This window comes from Numenius arquata, chromosome 22 (genome assembly GCF_964106895.1).
Source record: "Numenius arquata chromosome 22, bNumArq3.hap1.1, whole genome shotgun sequence".
In the NCBI taxonomy this organism is placed as follows: Eukaryota; Metazoa; Chordata; class Aves; order Charadriiformes; family Scolopacidae; genus Numenius; species Numenius arquata.
Genome location: NC_133597.1, coordinates 3,251,376 through 3,275,165, shown reverse-complemented (window position 1 = coordinate 3,275,165; position 23,790 = coordinate 3,251,376). Strand labels below are relative to the sequence as shown.

The window sequence follows — 23,790 nt, the reverse complement described above, 5'->3', positions numbered from 1 at the left end:
GAGGCAGCGCCTTAACACAGACATCCGCTAGGTATCAACCCCAGGCTGCAGAATTACACTCACGCACTTACCATCTAGACGTCGGATCATGCGTAAAGCAAAGGCATCCCGCTTTTCTCTGTGTGTGAGCTGTGCCCTGCCCGGGTCCGTTTCTCTGGCGATAACGTTCACCCTCATGATAATCAGACCAACTGGCAAAGAATACGTGCCAGGGACCGGACAACTGCCATGTTATGCCAACCTTGGTAAATATTTTGGAGGAAGAAAAACAGCAGCAACAACAACCGAAAATGCCTTGACCAGTTGATAAAAAGAAAGGGTAAATTATAGACGGTCTTCGGCAAACACCAAGGTGGAACAAAATGGAGTAAATAGTCATCTTTTGCCATTTGTGGAGTGGTGGTGGTGGGTGGATGGAACTGCCATTCTCATTGCTCAAGAAGACGCAGGAATTGCTTGGTGTGCGAGCAACAGTCACACATACCTCTGGGTGAACACCCCTGGAGCGAGGTAAAGACATGGGGAGACACTTCTCAAAAAAGCCTGGCGGGTGAATGGCACAGGAGATGCATTAACAAGGTAGCGCTGCTGCATCTTAGCAACCCCAAAGATGCTGCAATTTCCCTTAGACTCCAAGCTCTCCAGCCCATAAATGGGTCTCGTAAAGTTGGCAGCACGGCAGAATCCTCAGTCCCAGGTAGAGCTGCCAGGCACCACCACATCAGATACAGTCACGGACAAGCATCACCCAACACGTCAAGGCTCCCGGGAGCTGTGCTGCATGACCACAATACTTTAAATAACATAACCCAGAAACGACACAAACCCATCAGAAATAATACTCTCTGAATCCTCTCTTGTGTCTGCCTTCCCTATCTGTGGCAGGCAGCAAGGAGAGATTAATTCCATGATCGCGTACGCCAAAGAGCCCTAGAAGATGTGGCACGGTTCTCTCCCATCACTACCTGGGATTCAAGGGCACAGGCTGCAGGAGAAGACACAAAGCTCAGATTTCTCTGGGCTGTTTATTTTGAATCATTTATTTACAGCAGCGCAGTAAAGGGAATATATAAAATAATATTTAAATAGGCAAAACACGAGCAGCATCATTAGGAAAGCATAATGGCGCTCAGATTACCAATTATAATAAAGTAATCTCTCAAGAAGCTTCACGTACATACTGCAGAAGGAAAAAAAAAAAAAAAAAAGAGGACTCTCATCATTCAGAAATATACCTGATTCAGTTTGTTTTCTGTTTTGGTGCTTGTTCTTAATTCCCTTATTTTTTACCAGCATCATTTTCCAGGGAAGTCAAAAGCTAAAGACAGGAATCTCACTAAATGATGGGATTCATGTAAAGCATCCTCTGCAGATAATACAACAAAACCGAGGCCTTGGCACAAAACTCGCAGCACAGATGTTCCCTATTAAAAAATTTGCAAGTTCCCTCAACAGCAAGTTTCCATTCCACTTCTCTTTCAAATTCCTATTTGGTCCTGGTGGAGGGGAAAGTCTCCAGCAAAAGCGTGGAAACGACAAGCCTCACAAAGCGGTGGAACGCAGCTGCTGTCACTGTCCCCACCGGCGCTCGCCCCACGGCTTGTGAAGGCACGGCAAGGGCTGCCCAGCGCAGGGGGGAAGCTTCACCTTCTAGAAACTCCCGTGTGGCAAACCAGAGCAGCCTGGAGAGGGAAAAACAAGCGTCTCCTCCTGCTGCACGCGCAGGCACCGTCCCTGAACAGCCCAGAGAAGGCAGCCTCAGAAAGAGCTTGCTGGGAGAAACCAAACTTCTTCAAAAGGTATAAAGTTTAAAAACCAAAAGACATATATAAGGAAGAAGGTTCACTTTACAGAACGCGAGGAAACTATGGTTTAAGCCCCGTGGACTCTGGTGAACGTTTGATATGAAGCCGCAGCCTTCTAGTTGAAGAGCCAACGCTTGCGGTTACGCTTCAGGGGAAAAATTAGTCCAGCAAGGCTTAAATGATAAAAATTTGCAAGCTTAGTGTCATGTTGAAAGGCCACACACTGACAGCTCCTAACTGCCACAACAGGTTCCATTTCAAAAATAAGAATGAGCTTATAAATTAATAAAATCAACTTGAATTTAATTTCATCGGATAACGGTTCTGGTTGGATTTAGGACTATAACAATGGTAGAAACTTAAAAAGCAGCCCCTACAGCAGGTAAAGTGCTGGAGCACAGGGACACAGACAGACTCTTTCAAGCGTTCATTACATTGCTGTTAGCCACACGACGAGTGAAGTCCCAGGGAACAAAAACCGTTCCGGTGGGTGCTGCACCCAAGGAGGAAATTCACTCCAAAGGGCAAAATTCCACTTCCAGCTCATACGTAGCGATCGCAGAACCAAACAGAAGGGCCACAGGCGCACGACGAGCTCTGCAGAACTCAACCAAGGCGTCACTTACCGCGGGGGACGTCCCGAAGTGTCATCCGCAGCGTAGATCAAGCGGCAGGTTTGTTTGCTTTCTTGCTATTTTGTGCTAATTCCTCCTTATTGGTCAACGCTAAAGGGCAGACACGGGGACGTTCTTCCCTGTACAATAAAGATCGCGTTCGCCGAGGAACCGACCACCAGCATCCTCTGAAAGGCAGCTCCCAAACAAGCACTTTTCCGCTGTTATTTTATTTCATAAGCTGTCTTTTGCCCTGCTTTAGCACGATACTCACTATATTATATACCATGTGCAGACCCCCCTGGTCGATGACAGCCTTCACATAAGACTGCTGTTGAGATCAACGCAGAGAAGCAAAGCAGCACCAGTCCAGAGTGCCATGGGCACAGACACATCGGTTACTTACCGAGCTGGAACTTCAGTTCTTCCAGGAGGCTCGTCTGACCTTGGAAAAAGACTAGATATTCACTATCCCGCTCCAATCAGCAGGAATTCGGTCAAGGCGCTTAAGCATCTGTGAAAGTCACGATGCCTTCAACGTCGGAATTTTAAAGACTTGATTAAAAACTCTTGAGATTCAGTAGGTTCTGAGTTTTTTTTTTTTTGCTGTGGGTGTTTTTCTTTTTTAAAGGATCTCCTTTGGAGAAAACACACAAAATGAGATACGCTGCTAGAAGAAGCTCTTTAAGCAGGGACCATCCCGTCCAGAAGCATCCCTTCCTTGCAGTGTTTGTTCAGGAGGTTGGCACGGGGATGAGATGCGGATGGTTAGAGTGAACTCATCAACCGGCACCAAAGTTGCTCGAGTGGCCCAAGCATATCCTCTGAAACTAGCGGGAGACAGCCCAGCAGGGGGGAAAACAGTCAGCGTGTGGGAACTACAGGACCCTTTTACCTCAACCAGAGCAGGAAAGCGGCATTTTGGCTCCCTTTGCCCATCAGCGGGGCCCGGGCAGTGCCCACAGGAGAGCTCGGCACAGCAGGGCATCTCCAGTGCCCCTGGCAGGAGCCTCTCGCTCCCTCCTCAGGGCAGAGATCAATAAGAATCGCGTGAACTGGGAGAACTGGGGGTCCCACATCTTCGCAACAGATTCTGAAAGGTCATTTGTACCAAACGAAAGCTCCCTTTGCCTATCAGGACAGCCTGTCCTGCCAAACGCTCGCAGCAATTAAAGCAAAACAATCTCCAAAAAAAATCCAGCAGACAAAATGTATTTCCTTTAAGCTTATTTAATGATATTTGAAACGCTTAAATTTTCTATTTCCCAGATCCTGAAAACAGATTTTTTTTTTTAAGTGACCAATATTTAATTCCAGAAACATACAACCTTATCAGCTAAGTCATAAAAGAGCTATTTTACAAACATACATCTGGATAATTAGAACAATAAAGTCTTTTTAGACATTCAAACATGATCAGTAAAAATACAGGATTATTAATAAAGATTTTTGTGTATTTTTTAAAGAATACTTCCAGATTTTTTCTTCTCTTTAAAGTAAATCTCTGTTAAGAGTACATGATTGTATGTTGTACAAAGAAAATAAAAATATTCTAGTATGAAGAGAGCTCCACAAGACAATTCAAAATAAAACAGCAGTGTTTTGGCTGCAGTATCCCTTTTGCAGTACATCTGCTTGTCAGTTGGCACCTTTGGGGGAGAGGGGAGGAATTAAGGGATTTCTTTGGGGAACAGGGGGAGAAAACAATACCAGATACCATCAAGCACTGAGATTATAATCAAGGGTCAGCTGCTGGGCTTCAGACCCCCCTTCTCATAACAGGGACAGTAGCAATAAATCAGAATATCTAAGTTTTATGAAAACACTGGAAATGGGCATCGTGCTGTCTGCAAGCCGACCAAAACCATCTAGACTTCTTAGTTCTTGAGGTTTACATTCCATCTTTCTGATCCCACCTACAGGATGGTAAAGATATCTCCCCTCCCTACAGTCAAGGTATGTTCAAGAAACCAGAGTGACCAAACACCAGCTTAGCATTTGCCCTTCTACAGAAGAAGGGAATTCCCCTTCCCAGGAAGTACCCAGATACCTGACTTTTCTGCTTGTCCATGAACTATACCCTGTAACAGCAGAAGAGAAATCACTTCTCAGGAGGATATGAAAGAATGCTTGCTACGCTACGTCTTTGTACCCAAGATAAGAAACCCTTGCTCATCTTGTACGTGGGAGGGGGGGTGGAAAAACCAACAACCCCAACAAAACACTGGGGAGGAGGGGCTGGGGCAAACAAACCAGAGAACCTTGTCTTGCTCTGCTGTCCAGTTTGAATAAGGGAATGTACAATCAATCAATCACCAGCCAGGGGAAAATTAAAATGCATCCTTACACTGGAAACTGGAAATTAAAAAAGGGTAATCTTATGGCTTAAAGGGGGGGAGGGGGAGGAGAAAGTGAGACTCCTGAATAGTGCATTTGAGTTCCAGCTCCTTCCACGCAGCAAGACGTGGCCTGAGGTCTGCCATACAGTAGGTGTGCTAGCGAGGAAAAAAGGAATCCCCTGGTATTTCAGGTTACTGCTCTCAGAAGATAATGGATCCCTGACCCCACCATGATTTTTCTAGAGGAGTAATGCCCTAGTTGTGAGGATGATCAACGTAGCATCAGGTGGCCAGCTGAAACAAAACCCAAACAGGACAGAGCACAGCGTGTTGTTCGTACTGCCCATAAAACTGGGTTCAAATGGGTTGGGTCTTCTCTAACATCCCTCGGAGCTCCCTGCAATCTCCTGCTCTGGAAACCGTTCCTTTCATCCAGCATAAAGGCTTCTCTGCGTCATCATTAGCCTGATAAAAACTGTGCATCTTTCTTTTTATTATTTATTGAAGGGAAGAAGGGCCTTCAACAACCAAGCTCCGGCTATAGCCCAGTTCTCTTTCTGGCTGGATCAGGTAAGAGATGCCACATCGGTGTGAGGCAGCGTTCTAGTTTGGGAGTTCATCAGAGGAAATCTAGGTGTTTATAACCAAAGGAACCGTACGGCTGAGGGTGAGGAGGGGAGATCCCACCCATGTAAGAATGGAAGAAAGAAGCTAATACTGACAGTATACTCATACAGGTGCACCAGGACAGGCCTCCGTGTGTCCCAAGGGGAAGCTCCTGCCAGCCTGGAAGAGAACACTTTGGCTTGTGCTGGCAGTGCAACGCTCTGCCGGTGAAAAATGGTACTTTGTGCAATTGGCTCTTAAAACAAGAGCAACTCCTCCCTACTCTGTAAGGGCTCATGGCTCCAACTCTGACATCAGGCCCAAAATCATCTCTGCTCAACCTCTGTCAATCTTTACATGAACTTATCCCTTGTATATTTCTAAAGGGAAGAACAAGAACTGTTGTTTTTTTTTTCCTACATGAGTAGACAAAGGACAGATCTGATTTCTTGCCAGCAGCTAAAAAGAAAACGTTTGTTTTACAAGGAGCAGGGAGTATGATTTTTAAGCTGACCAAAGACAGATTCTCAGCATTTCACGAAGCATGCAGTGATGCAAACCACGCTATAGCCGTTCCGACGTGTGAATGGGATTTACAGGTTTGGCATGCAGTTCAGTTTGGGTTCGTTAAACAGTTCAAAACTTGGGAAGAGGGTGCAAAAAAAAAAAAAAGACTGCCTTGCACACTCTGCACTTGCAGCTGTATTCACGGTCTCTGTGATACCGGGGGACAGCTTGAACTGCTCTACACCAAGCGGGAAGAGCCTGTCCTAGGACCAGGTTCAGAGCAGAGGCACTGCCAGCTGAGGCTGCCCAGCATCAGCTCTGCTGTAGCCTGATAGTTACCGTCTTGTTCCCAGACTGGAAGGGATTCCAACAGCAAACCCCATTAGAACAGGCCTAAGTACTAGGGAGCTGTTTCAGCCGCCTTTGTTTTTGCACATCTCTGTTGCAGTGAGAACACGTTGGCACAAATCAGTTTAAAAAAAAAAACAACCAATCAAACCAAACCCCAACCCTACCCCCCAAAAAAAAAAAACCCCAAACCCACCCCAAGCCCTCAGCAAGACATACTTTCAGGTACTAAAACTTACTGGCCCTATAATCAGCAGTACCTGTGGCTAACTCAAATGGCAGCCCTTATTCATTCAGTAGTGAATCAGGGGCAGATCTGCCCCACATCTTTGAAACACTTCTGGGTTTGCATTTTTTCTTTTTGATCCAGAGAAGAGTTACAAAAGTGCTGCAGGTCCAAGTATTTTTATCACTTTACAAAGGAGACAATGATCAAAGCCAACAAAGTCAAGAAAAAAATTAAACCTATCTTTCTCCTCTCCCAGTCTAATCTTGAATGTCAACAAAGGAGACCCCTAATGGGAGAGGGGAAAAAGAAAATTTGCCCATCTGAAGTGCCTGGCTATTTAGCGCATGGAAAATTCTTGTTACACATGTGGTGACACGAACAGTTCCCATGCAGTTGTTGAATACGGATAGTTCCAGCCACGAATCATCCTGACACCTTCATAAGTAGCTCTTGGCATGGCAGTTTGATTGCCAGCAGGGAGTGCAGAGTCCAGTCCAGTGAAGTAAAGATACACTTGCACATAGGCACACCCCCTGCCCCCAGACCTGACCCTCGGCTCAGGAGCAGTGGCAGGCAGGGTGCACTATATGCAGCGGGCTAGAACTGTCACTACCCAATTAAAATAGAACAAAAAAGGCAGATTAAAAAATTAAAATGTGCTTTTGATACACGGAATGAAGTCAAATAAATACATTGATTTTTTTTTTTTAAATGTCTAAATACATTTTTATATCCTACACCCAAAGCTCTGTACATTTGGTTTGGTTTTTCTGTTCTGAAAAATGAATTTCTGGTAGCAAGGAGAGGAGCAGAATAGAATAGACTCCCTCACTGACAAGATAGTGCAGATGCCCCACAGGAAAAGCACCCTATGCCCACTTTGCTAGAGTATGGTTCACGTTTGGATGGCCCAAACCCTCTTGTCTCAGAGTCCACAAGGAAGACAGCGGGTGCTGTGTCCTGATACTCTTCATCCAATCTTCAGCCGCTCCTGGAAACATGACTAGCTTTTCTCTGAAGGAGAAAAAAAGAAAAAGATTGGTGAGAGAGAGAGGGTGCAATGAGAGATGAATGCCCATCATTTCTGAACACCAGCACTAGGAGAGAGAGCCTGTTATGTGAGAGACAGCAAACCCATTTAACCTTAAGACCTTTGTTAGTAATTCCAGCAATTACGTCTCTAGGATGCCTAAGGCCAATTTAACGGACCCATGGCAACCACTTTACACAGCATCAGAGACACCCCAGAGAAAGAAAAGAAGATTGTAATCATTTTACATGTTCAAAAATCTTCCTTTGGGACATTACATCAATCTATCCTTCTTTGGAAGAGTAGTGGTAAATCCCGAGGTGTAGGGCTTTGGCAGGTAAAGGTGAGACAGGTTGCAAACAACCTTTTCAGAGGAAGGAACAAGCTCCTCTGCACACATGGGTCTCAATGGACTCCGCTGACCTTTTCTGGAATCAGCATGGTCTCAGCCCTGCGAGAGCTGCTGAAGTAGGGGAAACCTTTTGTGTGTGTGTGAGGAACATGAATAATTGACTTTGTGCTTTTTGTTTAATGTCTGAGGCTAACGTGGTATATGCTACCCATTATAGACAGTCGGGCTGCGTACCTGAGTGCTCTCCCATGGAGGCTGATCCAGCCAGCCCTTGGCGTCGGAGGATGGTGTAGTCTTCCTCAACCTCCTAAAAAACAAAAACAACCCCAGAACGCAAGTGGCTCTTTCTCTGTTTACCAACTGAACAAAGGGGGCTTCAAATGGGAAAAGAGAAGTTTCGTTACAGGTGACTGGACTGGAATCGCCTGTGTTGTACAGTGATCCACGATGGATCTCAACTCCTTTATCAGCATCTTTATCAGGCCTTCCATTCACATACAATATTCCACTTTATTTTCAGATTTCAGTTAAATTAAAGCGGAACTACCTGCTGCTTGTAACCCACAACTTAATGCAAGCAAAACAGCACCAAGTTTCTGCTTCAAAAGCTTCCAGCTGTAAGAGCCAAAGACAAAAAAGGGCATGGCTGCCTTTCTTCCTGCTCAAAATTATTTTCAAGCTCTTTTCTAAAACAAAACCTAGGGAATATGAAAACCCTGACACTGCAAATAGAAACATACTATACCTTTAACTTTTCAAGGTCATCCTCTATCTTCTGAATATACTGCATCATCTGCACACGCGACTCTATAGAGAAGTGAGGGCTTGCTACAAAGGAGGAGGACTCTTCCGCTCCCCCCCAGCGCGAGGCCATCATCTCCTCGGCAAACGGGGAGCTCCCTCCATCCGACTGGGTGTCCCGTGGGGAAAGTGGCTGCTGCTGCTGCTGTGCAGAGTCCAAAGAGGTGCGGCCACCTGCAGTGCACTGGAGAACCAGAGACGATACCTCCTCATCTGTGGAGCTCTCCTGCACTGTTCCATATCCATCAAGGATCAAATAATTTCCTGTTAAGAGAACAGCTTTTTACTAACACCTCCAGCTCCATAATCACCAAGAACCACTGAACTGTAGATAGTTTAAGCAGACTTTAAGAAAGATAAGTGGCGAGAGGCCCATCTCCTGAGACGTTTTAAAATGGATAAGAAAAAGCATTTATGAACACCAGGCAGAACGGTGATTATATCAGACCAGACTGGTTTGGTTCTGAATTGGGCTTCAGAGATCATGGCTGCTTTTCGGACTGCAGTTTGAGAAATCACAGGATTAGATGAGCTAATCACCTACCGTCTGTTTTTCCAAAATCTGTGTTTCTATTATAACGCCTGAAAATCCTGCACTTGCACTAATGGTACCTGAGAAATCAGACTGCTAGATTTCTAACCACCACTAACTAGCTGCGGTACTGAGGATGCTCTTAGATGCCTCAGCTTTAAAATTTAGCTTGCTGATGATATGTTAAAAGATAAAGCAATTATAGATGGAAATGCTTTCACAACCTGCACCTCGCAATGGGATTATATTAAATAATTTCTCTACAGTATTCCAGCAAAGTTAGCATGTGGAGTCAGAATTGACTAAAAACAGGTCAATCTAATTTTGATGCCCCTGCACAGTTAAGAAAGTAAACAGCATAAGAGGTGACAAATAAATTAGATGCTTCAAATTGTTGGTGCAGTTTTAATAATTTAAAATGTCTCAGTAGTTCAGGGAAAGAAAAATGATTTTCAATACGTAGTTGGAAGGCAGCATTCAGACAGTCACAAACTGGCTTATTCACATTGACAGAATCCAATTTTTAAATAAAAGCATATTTATGAGTAAGAGATTTCAAGACTAATAGACATATAGAATCTACCTACTAGTAGCTACTTCTACTGCAACAGGCACGAGATAAAACCCAACTTCTGTGGTAAATTTAGTGCGGTGTCACCCTGTCAGCTGATCAAAATCACAGCACTTTCCAAATGCAAAGTGTGCAAAGTCCCATGGAAGTGCTCACAGCTGCTGTCTTAAAGCTAGTTTTCTGCTGGGTTAACAGCTCTACAGCGTTCTTGAAGGCTAGGATAGATACACTTCGAGATGCTGCTCAGGTAACTGCCCGATAGAGCACATGTAGTAATACTAATAGAGATAAAATAATAATAAGCTTTTAACAGCTTCAGACTGGAGTAAGGTCACAGGACACAATTAAGAGTGCAAAGCTAAACTGTAAGTTTCTTTTCTGAGGGTTGATCAGGAGAAGCCAACACAGTATCTACAAAATAGCACGAGTCACAGGGGCTCGGTGTGCACAGGCTGAGGAAGTGCTTTGTCTTCAGGGAGAACGTCGTCCCAACAGTCAGTTGAGAGATAAAGTGGTCCAGTGCCAACCGCAATTAAGAGCTCGCATTGTGCCCGTGCCTCTGTAATTACAGTTTGTCACAGTGTATTAACCCCATAGTATTTCAGCTTCTCCTTTCATAAAATAGAGAATTCCTTTAAGTACATGTTTGCAAAGCCCTTTTCAGGGCAAAAATGACTGTCAAGGTCTGAGAGTTAACTTTAAACATCCTATACCATATAAGCAAGAGAGGAAAACATACTGTGATTTTCTTTAGTATTTTCTATTTAAAACTGATCTCAAGTGTCTGATACTGACTCTGAATGGACTATCATCCAATGAGTGAATGAAATGTGCTCACCTGAGATCCGTATTTGCACATCCTCTTCCTCCTTCCTTTCCATTAGTTCACTTTCAGATGGATTTTCATCACTGTGAGCTTCTCGAGCATCAAAAAAATGCTCCCCACTGTCATCAGCACATACCCCTTCCAGCTCTGTGGTTGAGATCTCCAGATTCACACTCATGCGGTCTATTGCTGAGTTACTGCTCGATCTGGGGTCTCTCCCAGTCAGCTGCATGGCATCCGCTGAAGCTGGCGATTCAGCTGAAGTCCGGAGGCCATAACTAGCTGTGGACTCTATAGTCCCGGTTCTTGGAAGCGTTCTGTCTGTTCCAGGCTGGTGAAATCTGTTACTGTCAGAGTGCTGTAGTCCAGGCTCACTTCCACTCTCCGTCTGGGCTTCTTGAGAAACGGTCCTAAACCTGGGAAAGCGCTGCCGGCCTTCAAAGGTCCCCTTCTCAGAAAAGCCAAGCTGCTGTACCAACAATTGTTTCAGCAGGCCCACTGCAAGTAGAGAGAATGTTCACGAGGCTTCACAGACCATAACCTCCCTAACAGTGAATAAACTAGACATAAAGACTACCCTTTCAAAAAGGCGTATCTCATAGCAGCCAGCCCTCTCATTGCTCTTGGTAAGAAAAACAGGGATAAAAATAAATAAGTAAGGTCTGAAGCCTTAATCCACATTTTATCTTACAAGTGAGAGCAAACATGTCTGTACAAGTTCTGTCACGCTTAGCGAAAAACAGAGAAAACATCTAATGAAATTATTCAGCGAGTGAGTTTGAGTGCAGGTGAGTGCCCAGGTTTCACCTATGCCCTCAAATGAACTAAAAACTATGGCCATAACAGGGGATTCCCACCTGAGAAACAAGTATACTGAGAATATTCCACTCAACTTTGAAATGACAGATCAAAAAATTTGAAGACACATTTTCCCTAAAATTTCATGCAAATTTATGCTTGTTTGAACTTCAACCCACATTCCTTTAGCTCTCAAATTATCCCAACCAAACACTTCATAATAAGGACACATTGTTCAAAACAAAAACATGATACTGTCAAGAGCATAAGAAGACTGCTCGTTCCCACCATATAATGCTCATGTTCCACCCAAGATAAGCTCTGATTTCATACAACAGAGCAGTCACTCATCTAAGTGGAAGGCTCTTGTCACAACGTGAGTGACCCACTGCTGCTTTTAGAGGGCTGCTCTTTTAAGTCTGAATAGTCATGAGATGCTGGGTCACTAATACTATCTTTACACACCCCGCAGACTAAGATTATCTCATCACTGCTCTCTGAAAACAAGTACCAAGAACACTTGTGTAGCATTCAGCCTTAGAAAAGCACTTTGAATCCTGTAAGAAGGAGAAGCATAAATAGATTCACATTTTGGTTTGCTATGCTGTTATCTACAGCGAAGAGAGAATTGGTATTTAATAAAAATGGGCTTTAGATTTTATTTTAGCTCATTGATTTAGATGGCTGACCTAAGAATTTCCATCTCTAAATCACACCCCACCAGACACTGCCCACAGATACTCACAGTTCCTTAATGCATCCAGTGCCCACTGTCCTTCTGATACCGAAGGCAAACTGGCGGTTGTGTGTTCATAGCAAGCAGGGGAATCTTTAAGTGTCAGGTCTGCCTGCTGCACCTTATCAAACTGTCTTTCTGACGCAAGAAGACTTTCTACCTTGGACTTTTCAGACATGATGGGCGAAGAAGACTGAGCATTCAGTATTAAGGGAGACTCGAGGCCCAAATCTTTATCTAGAAAACACAAAACATACGCAGGCTAAACAACTATGTCAAATACGATGATAAACTGCAGGAAATTCTGTTTCACACAGAAATCTCTGAAAACGTTAAAAAATACAGTTCTTGAGCATGGGCTTGGTAAAAGGCCAATTCTTTCCAGGGGAAAAATTAATCTTTCCCAGCAATTTATAAAATAGATGGAAATAGTAAGAGGTATGTTTCCAAGAAGTTCAGCATCACTTCTCTACGTGACTTGTAAAGAAACCATTCCTTTCCAGAAAAATGTCACATCTACCAAAAGATCCCCAAGCCGCAAGGAATACGGACATTTGCACTCCACGTAGCCAATCTACTGATACCATTTACCTGGACCACTGTTTTACCTGGACTTTGTAGGCTACTGGCAGGAATGTCATGCTGCTCTTTGAGCTTCTGCTGCTCCTCTTCTTCACGCTCTTCTCTGCAGGGAGGAAAGAATGAACACATTCCTTTAGTCACATACATCTGAATCGCTGCATGAGAATCCGTGCTTTGGCTGGCAATCTTTGAGCAGAAGAAGCGGTACTGGAAAAAGAAAAACCAGCCCCTCCTTCCTCCAGCTACTTTTACTTACTCGCCAGGTCCTGACTGTGGTAATGGAATCACTCTTCTGGTACTCTCCATTTTTACAGTCCCTGCCATCTGAGCTATAAGGTCCTGCCATCTGCAGTAGAAACATGAAATAAAAACATGCAAGACGTGAAGCATAATGAACACTTCTCTATTTAACACCTCTTAAATCCAACTAATATACATCCACACACACATGCTCACCAACATATGCATATACACCCTCTTATTTTTACAAGTTGGGAGAGACTATCCTTGGATACTTCCTACATAGGCCACCATAGCTACATTTTCAGCTAAGCTTAGAGAAGGAAATACAGGTAATTCACGGACACCTGCACAGTTAGCACAGGCAAGCAGATGTAAAAGATCGCTCACGTACAACAAATCAAGCAGCAGATGGAGCTGAACCAATTACTTACACATTCTTTTCTGAAACAGTCTGTGCCACCAGTTCATAAATATGAGCGCCATTTTCTGACATGGAGATGACGAAGAAAGCTTTGTTATCTGAAGCAACACAGGGAGAGAAGAGTTTAACTAGATGCCTTGTCCCATGTAGCTTTCTGAAAATTCGTAAAATTGGGCGTAACGCCAGCCAGAAGGAATGAAAGAAGAGTTCATGAGATAACCCTCCAACGCTATAATATACAAACATTGATCTTTCCCTATCCAGGAAATTTGTCTGTTAGTCCTGAAAGAAAAGAGCCATTACTGCCCAAACCATTTTGAAACAGATTTATTTCTCCTCTTTTCCTTCCTAATAATTTCTAGAGTACCTTTCATCTAACACAATTAGAGTACTTTTAATTTAGAAGTCTATTTAAAACTCATGCCGTGCCTATTACTGATGCAAAGAAGTTAAACAGCTCATACGTACAAAGCAAGACATCGGACAACCAAAAATTAAGCCTACAGATTTTTCATTGTTCTACTCTGGAACTCTAGACAAAAACATCTATCCTTAACCAATCGAATCTTAATTTTTGGCTTCCTCTTTTGCTTTCTCAATTGGTTACACTGACCTGTTGCCACCTGACGAACCAGAACGGTGTTCAGTTTGATGATAGGACTGAAGGTGTGTTTACTGTCAGCTGTCGATGCCAAGATTTTACTGTGACACTTCAATACCAGTTTATCATCTTGTTTCTGCAGCAGCACCAGAATGTCCTCCAGAAGCAGAGTGTAGAGATCTGCACGGAGGGCAAAAGAACCCAGAAGGAGTTAAAGATTCGTAGTTTTGTATCACACCCCTGCAGAAAGGAAAAGGCTGCAGTTTTGATTACTCATGCAGAGGCAGTAATCAGTGCTATGCCATTCTAGACTAAGCTTGCAAATCTTCCTCATCAAACTACAGCAGAAAGCTGCAGATAGAATTGGATCATCTCATGACTGACTGCTGTGTCCCTGCATGGCCTTAATGACACTCTAGCACATTTCAGAATTGACAAGAATAATTTAATCAGCTCTGAGAAACACACAGACAGTATTATAGGTGGCAGCAAGAATCGTAATTGGAAACTGCAGAAATGCTTTCTCCTTCTCTCCTTCTCAGCAAACACACACAAACCCAACCAAGTCAGCTCATGGAATAGGACTCACCAATAGTTTTGTCACGATTCACCTTCCAAGTTAGAGGCCCTTCATGAAGCATTTTTCTCTTTGTTAGGTCCAAGTTCTGTCACCAGGGGAAAGAAAAAAAGTAGCACTAAGAAATTTCTGTGGAAGCAAGTAATGGCAAAGCATGGGAATGTCCAAGGGAAGGCTAGGATAGGCACTCCCATTTGGAGATGAGCAGCTAAACCCAGGCTGGAAACAGAAACATGGAACAGAAGTAGGGTATGTTTCTAAACCACACTCTTGTGAGAGGTGTTTGTTATCACTCTTCCTCTTCCACTGCTCTTTTGCAGATGTCAGGGGTTATAGGGTAGAGAATCTTCCTACTAAATCAAGCTACTAAGGCATTAGGATGTCATCTGATTTCCAGGAGGAGTTTTCCGTTATCCCATATCGCGGTTCTAGTGTTACAACTGGTTAATGCTTCAGCACTCAATTTGCAAGTCAAGTGTGCCTACAAATGACATACTGATATACAAATCATTCCAATGATCTGATGGACTTTATAATGTCAATGGATTCTTCAGTCATTTCAGTGCTTGTGACATTTAGATCTGCAGGCAAGTAGAAGTGACAGTTTTCACAAGTCATTCCTTCCAACTCACAGAGTCTACAATCAATGACAGCAAGATTTCATAACTGCCAGTAAGTTCTTCATTTCCTAACTAAATGCGTGCAAGCTTATTTGTGGAAGGCTACACGATACAGTTTTATAGAAGAGTCTTCATATAAAAATTTCTTTTGGCTTTGGAGAAGATAGGGGAGTGATAAATAAACAACAGGGAATCTATACAAGACATAAGAATAGACAGTGGCAAAAACCAGGAACTGGGGATAAAGGACCAAATCATGAAGAAAAGGTGCAGGAGCGAAGGGAGAAGAGCCCTTGTGTGGAAGCTACCTATGCGGAACGTGTGAAAGAAAAAAAAAGATTTGTTTAAAGTTGCAAGTGCCTATTGGTGCTCATCATTCACTTGAAACACGAACATTTCATAAAGTTAGTCCTGCTCCAAGGATGCTGACAGCAAGTAACCAGCTTCACTAACACAACTGCAAGAATTTACAGGGCCTTGAAACACAGTACTTGTAGTGCTGGACTTAGACTGCTTGGCTACATCTGTGGATCTCCTATACAGATCAGCCTGTGTACAAGGGTTTCTTTTAAAGCCAACTGAATCGCTACACCTCACGGCTCTCCGAATCCTCCCCGGTTGCAACAGCACACCTAGGACGTGTAATCACATGAGACATAGAGCCATAAGAAGATTCATCATCCACCAGCTCTCTCTCATGTGCTACAGATTTAGCTTGCACACCATTAACATTTGTTTAACAGAACTTTCAAGCTTCATCAGCACTTCAATGTGCAGAACCAAGTTGTTACATCCCCAGAAATCTTCAGGAAAACTCAAATTTCTGAGACTAATGGTTTTAACTTTTTTATAGAAATATTTATCTCTAAAGACCATTTGATTGTACATCAGATTGTAGCAGAAAAAGCCACAAACTGAACAACAGGGTTGCAATCACAATTTACATAGAGATTGCTTCAGTGCTGTCACTCACCCTGAACTCATCCATCATGGGATCCTCAGACTGCTTCAAGTAGGACAGGTCAAGACGACGCTGATAATCTTCCAAATGCTGCAGAAAACACAATGAAAACGGTGACTTTGATTAGGGAAACTCACTAACTCCAGAGTGCAGGCAGTCATGACTACTTCCACACATTCCCCAAAGCCTGGGATTCCTCCTCTTACACGAACACTTAGGCCCCAAAACATCCTTAAGCACAATATAAAGTCACTAGTACAAGAGAATCTGGGTGTCTTAAACAGCTTGCTGCCCTTCAACTCTCTTCTCCCCAATCCTTGATGCTCACTTCGTTCACCTCCTACCTGCTTGTTCTCAGACTCTTTGACAGCCTGGTTCACGTGGTTAAGGATCTGACGACAATGATCTGCTGCTTTCTTCACTTTCTCTTTCTCTTCAGGCAGCTCTGCGAGAGAAAAAGGAAATGTAATAACGCTTTCCTATAAAGGCTGAAAAAGTCAGAAATCTAGTGCAGTTTGCTGACCTCAAGTTTGAGAAAGAGAACTTAAATTCTCAGAGCAGCCTATCAACAAAAGCACTGCACTTCAAAGGTGAAGTGACAAAACTAGATTTGTGACAGGACAAGATTCATCCTGCCCTGCACAAGACACCGGCCTCTGATGATCACCGTACACAGCATAGCACTTCTAACTCTCCCTTTTCCAAGGGGCTCGTGACAACTATTCACTCCACAGACATCAATCTGAGAAATCTAAAAAGTTTACTAAGACTCCGCTGTGGTAGGAAGAGAGTCTGGGGTAGATATTTAAGATGACACACAGCCAGCTAGCCAAAGTCCTGGGATTCGGCAACTGACTATTGGCTCCTGTGTTTCTCACAATCCTTTTTATTTATTTATTTTGGAAGAGAGAGAAACAGACAAAGAAACTTAATACAATATATATTTTTTTAAGGTTTTACAGAATAACTTTTTCCATCCAGATAACCTGTATTTATTTTAACAGCTCAGAAAAAAAAAAAAAGGAGAAAAAAAAAAAAAAAGTATCTCTGGCTACATTCGTGCAGCCTGATTATCATTATAAAAAAGTCTTTTATAACAGCAAGAGCAAACAAGAGTTATCTTTCCAGCCAATGTCACTTGATCATAGGCAGATAGACAGAGGTGAACCCCATCAATTCACACTACCACAAGCCACATTAAGAATTTAGTTAACAGGCAAATAAACAAGTACATCAAAGATAATGGAGTGTCACGTGCTTTCCTAATTATGATTAGATAAATGCGATATATTTTTATGAGTAGTGAAATTACACTGCAGCAGGTATCCGCTAGTAAACCTGAAAAGGCACTTCATGATATTATTAATCATATTTTCAACTGTTCTGCTGGCAGTAGCTTTCAGCGTAACACATCATAGCTAAACTCCTCCCTCTGCAAGAACATGAAAACCTTCTGTGGTGCTTCAGAGACTCAACAGATGAGGAAGATAAAGATTCTGTTGGTGTTTATCATGCAGGAAAGTATTTCTTTCCAAGTTCAATCTCCTTCAAATTCTTAGTTGACATTATATTGATAACATCCAAGATTTTTATATGAAGCTTGTTTTATATCAGACCTTAGGGGTGTAGGTCAGATTACACTCTCAGTGCACATTTTTCCCACATATTGGGAATTTTGAACAAATAGTACAGAGGATTGATTAAAAGAAACCAAACCAAAACAAAAACACACCCCTGGTCGATAACAAGAAAACCTTGACCTTAAAAAAAATCAATTTGTTCTGTATCATCCGCTTTTTGTTCTCTTCTTAAAGAAACATGTTGATTTGCCAAAAGCCTTAACACTACATGATTTTTTGCTTAGATTCTATAATACCTTCCTTTTCTGCTTCCTTGCTCAGAAGTATGGCCTACGTCTATCCAAACTGGTTTAAGCAAAGGCATAACTTGATAGGTTTTTATTAGATTCTTCATTCTTCACATTTTTGTGTTAGTAATGGACGATTAGGGATTTCTGTTATTGAAGATCTTATTCTTTTTCTGTCTCAAACACATCTACATGGAAATTGGAATTCACTTAAATGTATTTTCTCTTAATAGTTTGATTTAGCTATCTTAATTTGAATTTTTAAAAAAGTGTTTATCGGAGCATGTTTATAATTGAAAACCAATTTATTGAAACAAACAGAGTACCATCTTTAGTGATTGAATTCTTTCTAGTTACTTCCTTCTTCAAGACTGTAGAAAGGAGTTAAATATATCTAGAAAATTACAGAAAGAACAAGCATGCTAATGACTGTTCAAAATAATAGCACAAATGCAACTTCCCTCGCAGTAAGGTCCTAAAGATTTGGTTGCTAAGAGCATATAATAAGCAAGAGTTACACGATACCTGTTTCTTTTTCTTCTGAATGTAGTCCTAGCTATTGCCATTATCACATACTCGTATACAATCAGAAATGTAAGGGTGCAGAGGAAGTATTTTCTTCACTTCCATTTGGTTGTGATAATCATTAAAAACCATTAATAACAGTAATAGTGTAAAACCAAGGACAGGTTAAGAACTGGAGAGTGGAGACAGGAATTCCTGACTTCCTTCTTCAAAAACTAAGGGCAAATCCAGTTGTTTTGCCAGTAACTTTCATTAGCAGAATGTTTTGGTTTATCTTCAAAACTTCAGCATTCCCCTCCCCCAACTTTTTAAAACTATATTTTAATTACTATATTGCACTCTATATACACTACAACCCAATGCAGAATGTCATTCACTTATTTCACGTTGAATTTCCCTTTTTTTTTTTTTTGGTAAGAAGGAAAACGAATTTAATTTAGAAACAAAGATTGGATTTTTTATATTTTTTTTAACCTGCCCTCCTGTGCGGAAGACAGCAGCAAGGTCACAATGAAAACAGATAGTGACCCATAAAATTAAATTAAATTACTTCAACACACGTTTTGAAATCACGTTTGCCTAGATGCACGCCGAGATGCACGCCCAAACCCTAGTGGAAAGGCTGTACCTGTGTACTTAGCAATGTTATCCAGCAGAAGGGGGTACTTAGTCAACCTCTGCATCTCTGTGGGAATGATATCCTTCAGCTGCAACCGGCGACACAGCGGATTACTCTCAGCATCCTAAAATTAAACAGCACAATAAGTACATTTGTCATTTTTATTAAGGCTATAATTACCTGAACGTGTAACGTCTATTCATCACATAAACGTCTATTACTTCACTTTCCAGTAATTAAATACAAGACAAGAAATGCCAAGATCTATCATTCAGACAACACGTCCCCTCTCCATTTGCAATTACACATAGGAAAGGCCCATCATCAAAGCAGCAGCTTCCTTCCCTCGTTACTTCCCAGAGGCCCGGTACCATCTCCAATCAATCTCAGTCACCACCACACAGGGAAGACATCAGCTTGAGCTTTCACACTATAGCTTTCATGGTACATTTTTCAACATAACCTCAACCCTTGTATTACCAGAGTTCTTCCCAGCCTGTGGTAATGAAGATAATGTTCTCTCCTCCAAATGCCACATGTATTCAAACTCCTTTCCCGGCAGGCAAAATAGGTGTACATCATCTGTCTTCTGCCCGTGGCATGCATCAAAACTGCACTGCTACAAGCAGTTTCCCCAACAGAAGTACTCATTCTTGGCAAACAGGCACCTCAAGTGAGATGCCATCTCCTGCCTGGGACAGCATGTGCTTTCCTGCATTCTATCAGGACATTCTTGTGTTCCCCAGAATTAAAGGCTCCTCCCTCCAGAAACGATTAGCAGAGGTACAGTATTGGAAACGATGCCAATCAAGACAGCGTTAGACATGATGTCATTAATTGTAATAGCTTTATCTACAACCATTCATTATGCTATACTGGCCACCAGCCACATCCTCAGGCAACTCAAAGCCTTGCATAATGTTCACCTGCACAAATGTCTGGAAGCGAGAGTCCTTCTTCTGGCGTGACTTGATGACCTCTAGAGCAAAGGGCTGGTTACTGCAGAAAGTGGCAGTTGCATGTTTCAGCTTCTCCTCTGCTGGTCCACTAAACTGTGCCAGAAAGCCAAGAAAGCCAAATTTAGATAGACTGAAGTTCAGTACGTGCCAGTTTCAACAGACATAGAGCCACGTAGCAGAACTGGCCTCATCAGGGAAAAAAGTAATTACTGGCAAAATATGAGAAGCAACTTCCATGTTGTTTCTAAAGCCTTGTCTTCCCAGGGTACTGAGGAACCCTTTTACGTCTCAAACTCTACAGTTCTCCTGTCTCCAGTCCTAGCACATCCAATCCTTTCCACAAATGCACAGCTGATTCAGAGGGAAAATACAGTGCCATGTCTCCACTGTCAAACGTAAGGAGAACAGATAAACCCGCCCTCACATGAATGACAAGGGATTATTTACCAGACTGTTGGTCAGGGAAGCCAAGACCAAAGCTCATCTTGTTTCTCAGGGACACCCATGCTTACACACCAGAATATAACATAACACCTGGTTTCCTAAACAAAAGTATTACAAAAACATGGCTAGGGGAAATGATAGCCACGAGGAGGGCTGAGAAATGTGCTGCAGGTGACAGATGCAATTTCAACTCTTCCCGTTCCACTGCCCAGTCTGTGACGCAGTGCAGTAACTCCTCAAAATACTCTGGAGAACAAGATCCTGTGGTTTTTTGTTTTAGCTCCTTAGCCAAAACACTATGCAAGGGCATATAACTATTAACTTAAGGTCTAACTTGCTCTAGCAAGTATTTGTTCTTTGCCTTTTCATAACACACAGGAGACTGAAACCGTTAGAGGTGTTTCTTTACCAGCCACATCCGATTTTCATTTTCTTCCTTTTTTTCTGGAATACTAGACAAACAGTGGCATATAAAAAAAATACCACAAGAGACTTCTGCATGAAGAACTAAAACGAATTAGCAGATCAATCTTCCATCCTAAATTAAGTAGGCTTGAAAACAAACAACAAACTGGGAGATTCCTGAGAGAGAATTATGATTTTTTTTTAAAGAATATACATTGCTCCTGCTCTTGTCATTTGGATCTCAGAAAGGAAGCCTGCAATAGTGCTATAAATTTGAAAAGGTTCAGCTATGTAAATTCTTGGATTGGAAATCATTAATTTTAACTATCTGTTAACTGCACCACAGCAACACAAGACTTATTTCAGTGTTACTGAAATAAATAGTGATATTGCATTTTTAAAAATCCTACTATCACCTTTATGTCTCCAAAACTCCCTTTCTACTCTACCCACACATCATAAGGAAATTATTTTTTCTTCCTTACTCTTATCTCTAGCCAAATGAAAATCCTGTGAGTTCTTTCTGTGTTGGCTCCATAGAAATGACAACTCTAAGACCATTAGCTCCTATTAACTGGGAATTACCTTTACCAACCTCTGGCTCTGTTTATCATTCCCTGAAACATTATTTTCAAATAAAAGAAAGCAAAAAAGGATTTTACCCAGGAAAGCAAGTCTTCCCCAATTTGGCCAATAACAGAAGTCTCGTTCCTTTTTCGGACTGCTTTCATCTGATCATTCAATGCAACTTAAAAAAAAAAAAGTAAATTTTATTAATACTGCTCAAATTGCTTAATTTTCAGCATTTTTTCTTAAATAAAAGCTATTCTAGGAAAAGACTAGGTTTGCAATAATTTTAATTGAATTTAAAAAATGAAAAGTGTCCTGCAACACAATATATTTAGCAGAACATCTCAGGAGATGCTATATAACTCCTTCACACTCCTGTCTCACCCGACGAACCTTTCCAGTCTTATCTTTTCTGAGGCTCAATATCACTGCCTTTTTAAAAACATAGGAATAACGCAGCACACACTTCAAGCCCCCTGCATAAAATTATACAAGTGATTATTCAGTGGCAGAGCTGAAATTCTGATTCTGAACAGTCCTTTCTCTAAACAATTAGGAAGGGCCACCCTTCAAAACCACCTACAAGACATCAATCCTTTCAGGTTCAGTTTTTCTGTTCTCTTCAACAACAGCTGTAACATTTTGAATGTTGACCAATAAAGACCATTCATCAAAGCATTTCTCCTTTTATCAAAGCATGAATCAGCACAAGAGTGTCTGCGTGCAGAAATAAGGAAAAGCAAGGATCCGAAACAGTGGACACAAGCATTCTTTATCAAAATATCTTTGTAAATCAGAAATGGAAAACCTGTGTGAAAGGAAGAACAGCCGCAGTATTCTTTTTCAACTCAAGTGTTGTATGAGGTTTCCTCTTGTTTCAGGGTCACTTGCTCAAATTTTTCAGATATTTGTATCCAGAATTCCAGTTGAGACTTTCAGACAAAGCTGAACGGCACCTCAGCTGCTCTTACCATGAAGCCCAAGGATATCCTCCAGGTTTGAAAAGATTTTCCGTTTGTCACTGGAGTTCAGGATCCCTTCCCGGGTGACACGCTGGTAGAAGACATTATGCAGAACCTTCAGCGTGCGGACGTGAGCTCTCTCGGTGTAAAACAACTCTGGAAAAGAGAGGGTAAAGCAGGATTGTAATTCCCTACGTAAAGAGATGTGGCGACATGGATTGTGAAGCAAACAGAAGTCAGAAATATGAACTCACAACAGTCTCCCTCACCAGCACTGCCCTTGCTGGCCCATATTCCAGAATGGAGCCACGCTCCGTTATACTTCCACGTTTGAAAGAACAGAGAAGCCAATTGATTCACGACTCATAATTTACCCCAAAGGAACAGGGAGCTCTTAGCAGCTCATACAGCCACAGAGAGCGTTCAGCAGGATTGCAAGACCTGAAATTGAGATGAAGCTCTGAAGATGAAGTTTGGTAGTAGCTTCCCATTTGCATCATGTGCTTTCCAATGGTCTAGACAGTGCTTTTTGCTTTCTTTTATAGAACATGATATTGCAAACTGGCCTTTCAGTGTCAAACCACTTCAACGTTGTTTATTTCTTCTCTAACGACTGGATCAGTCTCATCTCAGGACACTTTTCAGTAACAAGTTTCATACACACGAACTTGGCAAACCAGAAGTAATAGCTAGTAACTACTTTGAGCAGATCAGTGAAGAAAGACCTAGTTTTAAAATTTAAGAACTTCAGAGCTCCAGAGGACTGGTTCCAACTTTGTGCTTAGTGAGCTAGGATAAGATATCCATCTCACCATTAATCACTTCTTGGCGTTTGATTTCATAGGGTGTCAGCCCCATCAACACTTCTCGGCTCACAAGTTGCTGCCAGTTGGGAGGGTCCATGTCCATGTCAAAATCATACAGCTCGTCTTCACTTTGTACATCTGCGAAACCAACACTGTCCATCCTAAAGGCATGGATGTAAGGAAGAAAGAAGAGGAGAAAATCTAAGTATATGTATCAGTTGTAAAGCATTGTGAATACACTCTCTGTAACAGCTGGAGGCTCTTAGATGTCTGAACCTGTAGGCACATTTTCTAATTTTGCCTTTTACAGAAGAACTAAAGAGTGAGTATCTCTTCTTACAGTATTTCCATAACCTCCTTCTAATGATACAGATAAAATAATTTGCTTGAAGTCAAATATCAAGTTGCTGAAAGGGCAGGTTACAATTTCCTTCCTCCATCTCTCTGCAGATACAGAGCTAACAGCAATACACGGATCTAAAAGGAAAATGTGGCAATCTCAACTCCCTAACCCATCACCTCAAATCAGTAGAT

At 42.1% G+C, this 23,790-nt stretch overlaps 1 protein-coding gene across 1 annotated transcript in view; it reads right to left on the bottom strand.

Annotated features, from left to right (window-relative positions):
- Positions 1-6,582: 6,582 nt before the first annotated feature.
- Positions 6,583-23,790, bottom strand: part of ARHGEF12 (Rho guanine nucleotide exchange factor 12) — a 73,630-nt gene continuing 56,422 nt past the window's right edge. The window contains exons 25-41 of the mRNA XM_074162455.1: positions 23,263-23,417; positions 22,460-22,606; positions 21,581-21,666; positions 20,037-20,162; positions 19,120-19,234; positions 16,444-16,544; positions 16,112-16,189; positions 14,531-14,606; positions 13,954-14,121; positions 13,351-13,438; positions 12,933-13,022; positions 12,703-12,779; positions 12,104-12,331; positions 10,573-11,058; positions 8,576-8,895; positions 8,065-8,137; positions 6,583-7,462 (exon numbers count right to left, since the gene is read on the bottom strand). Coding sequence (XP_074018556.1) covers positions 7,452-7,462; positions 8,065-8,137; positions 8,576-8,895; positions 10,573-11,058; positions 12,104-12,331; positions 12,703-12,779; positions 12,933-13,022; positions 13,351-13,438; positions 13,954-14,121; positions 14,531-14,606; positions 16,112-16,189; positions 16,444-16,544; positions 19,120-19,234; positions 20,037-20,162; positions 21,581-21,666; positions 22,460-22,606; positions 23,263-23,417 — 2,425 coding nt within the window. The 3' untranslated portion in view covers positions 6,583-7,451. The remainder of the gene's footprint in view (positions 7,463-8,064; positions 8,138-8,575; positions 8,896-10,572; positions 11,059-12,103; positions 12,332-12,702; positions 12,780-12,932; positions 13,023-13,350; positions 13,439-13,953; positions 14,122-14,530; positions 14,607-16,111; positions 16,190-16,443; positions 16,545-19,119; positions 19,235-20,036; positions 20,163-21,580; positions 21,667-22,459; positions 22,607-23,262; positions 23,418-23,790) is intronic.